This window comes from Hypanus sabinus, unplaced genomic scaffold (assembly GCF_030144855.1).
Source record: "Hypanus sabinus isolate sHypSab1 unplaced genomic scaffold, sHypSab1.hap1 scaffold_1447, whole genome shotgun sequence".
NCBI classification, from domain to species: Eukaryota; Metazoa; Chordata; class Chondrichthyes; order Myliobatiformes; family Dasyatidae; genus Hypanus; species Hypanus sabinus.
This window is the reverse complement of record NW_026779520.1, coordinates 84,430-93,848: the sequence shown is the minus strand read 5'-3', so window position 1 is coordinate 93,848 and position 9,419 is coordinate 84,430. Positions and strand designations below refer to the sequence as shown.

At 47.9% G+C, this 9,419-nt stretch overlaps 1 protein-coding gene across 1 annotated transcript in view; it reads left to right on the top strand.

The window, feature by feature from the left end:
* The first annotated feature begins 780 nt into the window (after positions 1 to 780).
* LOC132386974 (ubiquitin-associated and SH3 domain-containing protein A-like) overlaps positions 781 to 9,419 on the top strand; it is an 82,421-nt gene continuing 73,782 nt past the window's right edge. The window contains 3 exon segments of the mRNA XM_059959334.1: positions 781 to 862; positions 2,146 to 2,228; positions 2,231 to 2,331. Of these exon segments, the coding sequence (XP_059815317.1) occupies positions 843 to 862; positions 2,146 to 2,228; positions 2,231 to 2,331 (204 nt within the window). The 5' untranslated portion in view covers positions 781 to 842.

The window sequence follows — 9,419 nt, the reverse complement described above, 5'->3', positions numbered from 1 at the left end:
CTCTCTCTCTCTCTCTCTCTCTCTCTCTCTCCTCTCTCCTCTCTCCTCTCTCCTCTCTCCTCTCTCCTCTCTCCTCTCTCCTCTCTCCTCTCTCCTCTCTCCTCTCTCCTCTCTCCTCTCTCTCTCCCCTCTCTCTCCCCTCTCTCTTCCCTCTTTCCCCCCCCCCCATATTCAATAATCCTTCAGATTTCATTACAGGTTCACTCCTAGTGATGGATTACAGGTTCACTCACACTGATGGGTTACAGGCCACTCCCGGTGATGTGTTACAGGTCACTCCCGGTGATGGGTTACAGGTTCACTCCCAGTGACCGGTTACAGGTTCACACCCAGTGATAGATTACAGGTTCATTCACACTGATGGGTTACAAGTTCACTTCCAGTGATGGGTTACAGGTTCACTCCAAGTAGCGGGTTTCAGCCTCACTCCCAGTGATGGGTTACAGCCTCACTGCCAGTGACGGGTTACATGTTCACTCACACTGACGGGTTACAGGTTCATTCCCAGTGATGGGTTACAGGATCACTCCCAGTAGCAGGTTACAGCCTCACTCCCAGTGACGGGTAACAGGTTCACTCACACTGATAGGTTACAGGTTCACTCCCAGTGATGGATTACAGGTTCACTCACACAGACGGGTAACAGGCTCACTCCCAGTGATGGGTTATAGGTTCACCCCCAGTGATGGGTTACAGGTTTACACCCAGTGACGGGTAACAGGCTGACTCCCAGTAACAGGATACAGCCTCACTCCCACTGACAAATAACAGGCTCACTCCCAGTGATGGGTTACAAGCTCACTCCCGGTGAAGGTTACTGTAGTAACTGAAGAACTACATGGATGTGGCAGACTATTGAAGAGTAAGTAACTCATTAACAGTTCTTAATGAAAAATGAGGTCACTATGTTATGCAATGACTGAGGTGAGGGAAGGTGGTGGAGGAGTGGGTTGGGAGGGAAGGGGAGGATGAGGAATGAATGGAGGACGATGGGGATGTGATTTGATGTTGCTGTCCTGCTGGTTCATCTTCATGGTTCTCTCCGCCTGCAGACTATAGATGGCAGGGGTGGTTTCCTGTCTGTGAACAGGCGGATGTGTGTGACTCCTCCCCCACTTCAGTTGTGGTGATTTTGCTACCTTCCTGTGACAACACCCTCTCCCCTAAGGCTCTGTTTCAGATACCACCACAGGATGATACACGCACCAGGTCTCCCTGATGGATTTGGCCTCACTCAGTATCAGGGCAGCTGATACTGGGGCTCTGAGATTTCCTGAGCACAACTCCCAGAAATGCCCAATGCCCCTGAGCAACTGCAGATCTCACTGCCAATCCCCACCCCTTAAAAACCCCATTGCCACAGTACAAACCCCTCACCATTTCCTTGTACAAAAGGGGGCCATGCTGTCCAACACGGTGCTTGGGTTGCTCCTGTTTCCCAGGACTGGTGGATGTGTCGACACTCTGCTAACAGCAACTTGAGGACCATCCACCATTGTCAGTGGCTTTGCCTTCTGCAGGAGGTCTGCCTGCTCACACTCCTCCTCATCTGGATCACAGGATGCAGGACAAGTGCCTCAGAGGCCCTCAGTAACCCCTGAGCCCAGGCCCACCCTCCTTCTGACGTGACCTCAGGTGTACACAAAGATCTCCACAGGGCTGATCTCACTGTTCCCTCCTGAGCACCGTGCTTCACCAAAACAGCAGCAAAACAAGCCATTCGGCCCATCCAGCCTGGTCTGCCATTCATCACCACAGCCCATGCTGTCCTCCACCCCTCCTTCAAGCTGACTCCTTACACTTTCCTCACAACATCTCGTCCCTCTCCAGTGACAAAGGCCATTCAGCCATTGTATGAGTTAGAATGGTCCACCTCAGAGGAACCTGAGAGGGAACTTCTTCACTCAGAGGGTGGTGAGAGTGTGGAATGAGCTGGCAGTCGAAATGATGGATGCAGGTTAGATTTCAACATTTAAGAGAATGTTGGATAGATACGTGGATGGGAGGGGTGTGGAGGGTTGCGGTCTGGGTTCAGGTTGATGGGTCTGGCCAGAATAAGTTTGGTAAATGTTTGTGCTGTGCTCATCTATAACTTCATGACACACATCGCCTCCTGTAGACTCACAACAACAATGTCTCCAACAGGATTCTTGCGCATGAGAATGACCCAACCCGCGATGATCCCATTCCACAGGAGTATGTGGTGTATCTGTGTCCATCGGGTCCACTCTGGCCAAGCTGACGGCATTCTGGGAAGAGACTGAGAAACAGTGCGGCAGGAACCAAGCTCACGAGGTCTTCCCACACATCAGCCTCTGCCATTTCTTCACAGTAAGGCCCAGCTCAATGGGGAAATGTGAGCCTTTAGTCCTGATAGAACCAGTGGATAAGGGACAGAGTGAGGAACTTTCCTCAGACTCTGGACTCTTCCTGTATTGCTGTAGTGTCGTAGACAGGCCTTTTGGCTCATCTTGTCCATGTCGAGTGGTCTGTCTGAGCCTGTCCCATTTACCTGCATATCCCTTAAACTGTTCCAAACATGTACCTCCAAATGTCTTTTAAACATTATCATTGTACCCACATTCCCTGGAAGCTCAGTCTACTCAGACCATCAGACACAGAAGCAGAATTAGGCCATTCTGCCCATTAAGTCTGCTCCACCATTCCATCGTGGCTGATTTATTATCCCTCTCAACCCCATTCTCCTGCCTTCCTCCTGTAACCCTTGACAGCCTGACTGATAAAGAACCCGTTAACCTCCACTTTAAATACACCCAATGACCAGAGCCGTCTGTGGCAATGAATTTCACAGAATCACTACACTCTGGCTAAAGAAATTCCTCATCTGTGTAAATTTATACCACCCCTCAGATCTCCTTTAACTCTTCCGCCTCTCAGTTTAAACCTGTGCCTCTATTCTAGACTGATCCAGCATCAGACAAAGACTGTGACCTTCACAACTTTATAAACTGTTATTAGTTCACCTCTCAGCTCCCACACTCCAGTGAGAATGAACCTGTCTTATCAAAGCTCTCCTTGTAACACCAAGTCCAGTGACAACCAATGAGTCAGCCAGTCTGAATCTGGAGCAACATGCAGCCTGTGGCAGGAACTCAGCAGTTCAGGCCGTGTCTGCGGAGGCGGGGAGAAATTGTCACTGTTCTGAGTCAAGACCCTGATTCAGGATATCAGCACCTCTCGGCCTGCTGGGTTCCTCCACTCTGATGAATCTCTTCTGTACTCTTGTAGGACTACCACATCCTGAGTTGATTGGGGTTCTTCAAAGTCTCTAAGTGCAATCTAACCGATGTCTGGTGCAGCTGCGACACTTCCACTCACGGCCTGGGCCGTGAAATCAAACATACTAAGTGGCTTCTTCACTGCCACCACTATCAGGGAGCTGTGCACTTGCACCAAAACATCCCACATACTTGAGTGTGCCCCCCCCCCATTTACTCTGTATGTCCTGTCCTGTCTGTCCTCACAAAGTGCATCATCTCACACTTGTTTGCATTAAACTTCACACACAAGATGCTGGAGGAACTCAGCAGGCCAGGCAGCACCAAATAAACAGTCGACGTTTTGGGCCAAGGCACTTCTTCAGGACTAGAAAGGAAGGGAGAAGTCAGAATAAAAGGTGGGGAGGGGAAGGAAGAGAGGACAGCTGAATGGTAATGGGTGAAGCCAGGTGGGTGGGAAAGATAAAGGGCTGGAGAAGAAGGAATCTGATAGGACAGGAGAGTGCACCCTGGAAGAAAGGGAAGGGTCCCATGAGGAGGTGATAGGCAGGTAAGAAGAAGCAAGGGGCCAGAGTGGGGAAAAGAAAAAGAGAGCTGGGGAGGGAAAAATCCTTTGCCCATTCAACCCTCCCCACTAATCTCCCTTCCAGCACTTACAGCTGCGAGTGGCCAAAGTGCCACATCCTCTCCCCCACCTCCTCCCTCACATCCATTCAGAGTCCCAGGTAAGGCAACGATTTGCCTGTAAATCGCTGGGGTCATCTATTATCTCCTGTGCTTCTGCTAAAGCCTCTATTAGTGGGACCCATTGTAAATCAGCTGGGGTCATCTAGAACATAGAAAACCTACAGCACAATACCTGTCCAGGAGTCTCTTAAAAGACTCTATCGTATCCGCCTCCACCACTGTTGCCAGCAACCCATTTCACGCACTCACCACTTTGCGTAAAAAACTTACCCCTGACATCTCCTCTGTACCTACTTCCAAGCACCTTAAAATTGTGCCCTCTTATACTAGCCATTTCAGCCCTGGGAAAAAGCTCTGACTATCTACACAATCAATGCCTCTCGTCATCTTATACACCTCTATCAGGTTACCTCTATCCTTCGTTACTCCAAGGAGAAAAGGCCCAGTTCACTCAACCTATTCTCATAAGGCATGCTCCTCAATCCAGGCAACATTCTTGTAAATATCCTCTGCACCCTTTCTTTGGTCTCAATATATTTCCTATAGTGAGGCGACCAGAACTGAGCACAGTACTCCAAGTGGGGTCTGACCAGGGTCCTATATAGCTGCAACATCACCTCTCAGCTCCTAAACTCAAACCCACGATTGATGAAGGCCAATGCACCTTATGCCTTCTTAACCACAGAGTCAACCTGTGTAGCAGCTTGAGTGTCCTATGGACAAGATCCCTCTGATGCTCCACACTGCCAAGAGTCTTACCATTAATACTATATTCTGCCATCATATTTGACCTTCTAAAATGAACCACTTCACACTTACCTGGGTTGAACTCCATCTGCCACTTCTCAGGCCAGTTTTGCATCCTATCAATGTCCCACTGTAACCTCTGACAGCCCTCCACACTATCCACAACACCGCCAATCTTTGTGTCATCAGCAAGTTGACTAACCCATCCCTCCACTTCCTCATCCAGATCATTTATAAAAATCACAAAGAGTAACTGTCCCCGAACAGATCCCTGAGGCACTCCACTGATCACTGTCCTCTGTGCAGAATATGACCCATCTACAATCACTCCTAGCCTTCTGTGGGCAAGCCAGTATTGCATTGACAATGCAATGTCCCCTTGGATCCCATGCCTCCTTACTTTCTCAGTAAGCGTTGCATTGCATACCTTGTCAAATGCCTTGCTGAAATCCATATACACCACATCTACTGCTCTACCTTCATCAATGTGTTCAGTCACATCCTCAAAAAATTCAATCAGGCATGACCTGCTTTTGACAAAGTCATGCGGACTACTCCTAATCATATTATGCCTCTACAAATTTTCATAAATCCTGCCTCTCAGGATCTTCTCCATCAACTTACCAACCACTGAAGTAAGACCTATAATTTCTTGGGCTATCTCAACTCCCTTTCTTGAATAATGGAACAACATCCACAACCCTCCAATTCTCCAGAACCTCTCCTGTCCCCATTGATGCCAGAGGTTCAGCAATCTCTTCCTTTGCTTCCCACAGTAGCCTGCAGTACATCTCATCCAGTCCCGGTGACTTATCCAACTTGATGCTTTTCAAAAGCTCCAGCACATCCTCTTCCTTTATATCTACATGTTCAAGCTTTTCAGTCCGCAATAAGTCATCCTTAAAATCACCAGGATCTTTTTCTGTAGTGAATACCGAAGCAAAGTATTCATTAAGTACTTCTGCCACCTCCTCCAGTTCATACATACTTTCCCACTGTCACACTTGATTGGTCCTATTCTCTCATGTCTTATCCTGTTGCTCTTCATGTACTTGTAGAATGCCTTGGGGTTTTCCTTAATCCTGTCCGCCAAGACCTTCTTATGGCCCCTTCTGGCTCTTCTAATTTCATTCTTAAGCTCTTTTCTGCTCGCCTGATAATCTTCTGGATCTCTATCATTACCTAGTTTTTTGAATCTTTCGTAAGCTTTTCTGTTCTTCTTGACTAGATTTTCAACAGCCTTTGTACACCACCATTCCTGTACCCTACCATCCTTTCCCTCTCTCATTGGAACATACCTATGCAGAATGCTACGCAAATATCTGCTGAACATTTGCCATATTGCCAGGTATATGGAGGAATTTAAGGTGGGGGGTTATATGGGAGGCAGGGTTTAAGTGTCGGCACAACGTTGTGGGCCATAGGGCATGTACTGTGCTGTACTATTCTATGCTCTATATTCTAAGTTTCTGTCATACATTTCCCCAAGAACATCTGTTCCCAATTTTTGCTTCCAAGTTCCTGACTGATAGCTTCATATTTCCCCTTACTCCAATTGAACGCTTTCCTAACTTGTCTGTTCCTATCCCGCTCCAATACTATGGTAAAGGAAATAGAATTGTGATCGCTATCTCCAAAATGCTCTCCCACTGAGAGACCTGACAACTGACCAGGTCCATTGCCCAATACCAGATCAAATACAACCTCTCCTCTTGTAGGGTTATGTGACCCTCAGGCTTGGCCAGTACGTGTTTGTCGAGGGGAAGACAACTTCTGGCCCCGCCAAACTGAGAAATCTCGTTTGTGTGGATGCTGCGTGATGTGTTGCCCTGTTACAAATCCACACTGAAAAATATCAGACAGTACACCATATACAATTAACTGATTGAACTTCATATATCTTAATCTGAATATAGGGTTAGTAAAGAAAATATAAAGAAAAAGGGCCCATTTTAAGAGTTAAGTCAAAAGTGCAAGTTGGAGCTCACAAATACATCCATTCAGCAATCTCTTCCTTTGCTTCCCACAGTAGTCTGGGGTACATCCCATCCGGTCCCAGTGACTTATCCAACTTCATGCTTTCCAAAAGCTCCAGCACATCCTCTTCTTTAATATCAACATTCTCACGCTTTTCAGTTCATTGCAAGTTATCCCAACAATTGGCAGGATCCGTTTCCATCATGAATACTGAAGCAAAGTGTTCATTAAGTACCTCCGCTATTTCTTCCGGCTCCACATACACCTTTCCACTATCACACTTGTTTGGTCCTATTCTCTCACGTCTTATCCTCTTGCTCTTCACATACTTGTAGAATGACTTGGGGTTTTCCTTAATCCTGTCTGCCAATGCCTTCTCATGGACCCTTCTGGCTCTCCTAATTTCATCCTTAAAATCCTTCCTGCTAGCCTTATAATCTTCTGGATCTCTATCATTAACTAGTTTTATGAACCTTTCGTAAGCTCTTTTTCTTGACTAGATTTCCAACAGCCTTTGTACACCACGGTTCCTGTACCCTACCATAATTTCCCTGTCTCATTGGAATGTATCTATGCAGAACTCCACACAAATATCCCCTAAACAGTTGCCACATTTCCTCCACACGTTTCCCTGAGAACATCTGTTCCCAATTTACGCTTCCAAGTTCCTGCCTGATAGCCTGATATTTCCCCTTACTCCAGTTAAACATGGTCCTAACTTATCTATTCCTATCCCTTTCCAATGCTATGGTAAAGGAGATAGAATTGTGATCACTATCTCCAAAATGCTCTCCCACTGAGAGATCTGACACCTCACCAGGTTCATTTCCCAATACCAGATCAAGTACAGCCTCTCCTCTTGTAGGTTTATCTACATATTGTGTCAAGAAACCTTCTTGAACACACCTAACAAACTCCGCCCCATCTGAACCCCTCATTCTAGGGACATGCCAATCAATATTTGGGAAATTAAAGTCTCCCACCATGACAACCCTGTTATTATTACACCTTTCCACAATCTGTCTCCCTTTCTGCTCCTCGATGTCCCTGTTACTATTGCATGATTTATAAAAAAACACCCAGTAGAGTTATTGACCCCTTCCTGTTCCTAACTTCCACCCACAGAGACTCAGTAGACAATCCCTCCATGACTTCCTCCTTTTCTGCAGCCGTGACACTATCTCTGATCAACAGTGCCACGCCCCCACCTCTTTTGTCTCCCTCCCTGTCCTTTCTGAAACATCTGAAGCCTGCTACTCTAAGTAACCATTCCTGATCCTGAGCCATCCAAGTCTCTATAATGGCCACCACATCATATCTCCAAGTACTGATCCACACTCTAAGCTCATCTACTTTGTTCATTATACTCCTTGCAATAAAGTAGACATATCTCAAAACATCGGTCTGAGCGCATCCCTTCTCGATCACCTGCCTATCCTCCCTCTCACATTGTCTACAAGCTTTCTCTATTTGTGAGCCAACCTCCTCTTCCCCAGTCTCTTCAGTTCGGTTCCCACCCTCCAACAATTCTAGTTTAAACTCTCCAGTAGCCTTATCAAACCTCCCCACCAGGATATTGGTCCCCCTGGGATTCAAGTGCAATCCGTCCTTTTTGTACAGGTCACACCAGCCCCAAAAGAGGTCCCAATGATCCAGAAATCTGAATCCCTGCCCCCTGCTCGAATCCCTCAGCCACGCATTTATCCTCCATCTCACTCTATTCCTATTCTCACTGTCGCATGGCACAGACAGTAATCCTGAGATTACTAATTTTGTGGTCCTGCTTCTCAACTTCCTTCGTAACTCCCTGTCATCTTTTTTCAGGACCTCTTCCCTTTTCCTACCTATGTCATTGGTACCAATATGTACCACAACCTCTGGCTGCTCTCCTTCCAACTTCTGAATATCATGGATGTTATTGTGTCCGCTGCTCCTACTGCAGCCTCCATTGGTGAGACACATTGTAAATCGGGGGACCACTTTGTCAAGCATCTCTGCGCCATTCACCAAAAGCACAACTTCCTGATGGCTAAAGATTTTACTTCCAATCCCCATTCTCCAGCCAACCTGTTGGTCCATTGCCTCCTCTTGTGCCATCCTCCAACCTGATGGCATAAATATCGATTTTCTCTTCCATTCAAAAAAATTCCCTTCCCCTTCCCTCTTGTTCTTTTCCGCCCTCTGACTCCTTACCTCTCCTCACCTGCCGATCCCTCCTCCTTCCCTTCCCCATAGTCCACTTCCCTCTCCTCAGCTGCCGATCCCTCCTCCTTCCCTTCCCCATAGTCCACTTCCCTCTCCTCAGCTGCCGATCCCTCCCCCTTCCCTTCCCCATAGTCCACTTCCCTCTCCTCAGCTGCCGATCCCTCCCCCTTCCCTTCCCCATAGTCCACTTCCCTCTCCTCACCAGCCGATCCCTCCCCCTTCCTTTCCCCATAGTCCACTTCCCTCTCCTCAGCTACCGATCCCTCCCCCTTCCCTACCCCATAGTCCACTTCCCTCTCCTCAGCTACCGATCCCTCCCCCTTCCCTACCCCATAGTCCACTTCCCTCTCCTCAGCTGCCGATCCCTCCCCCTTCCCTTCCCCATAGTCCACTTCCCTCTCCTCAGCTACCGATCCCTCCCCCTTCCCTACCCCATAGTCCACTTCCCTCTCCTCAGCTGCCGATCCCTCCCCCTTCCCTTCCCCATAGTCCACTACCCTCTCCTCAGCTACCGATCCCTCCCCCTTCCCTACCCCATAGTCCACTTCCCTCTCCTCAGCTGCC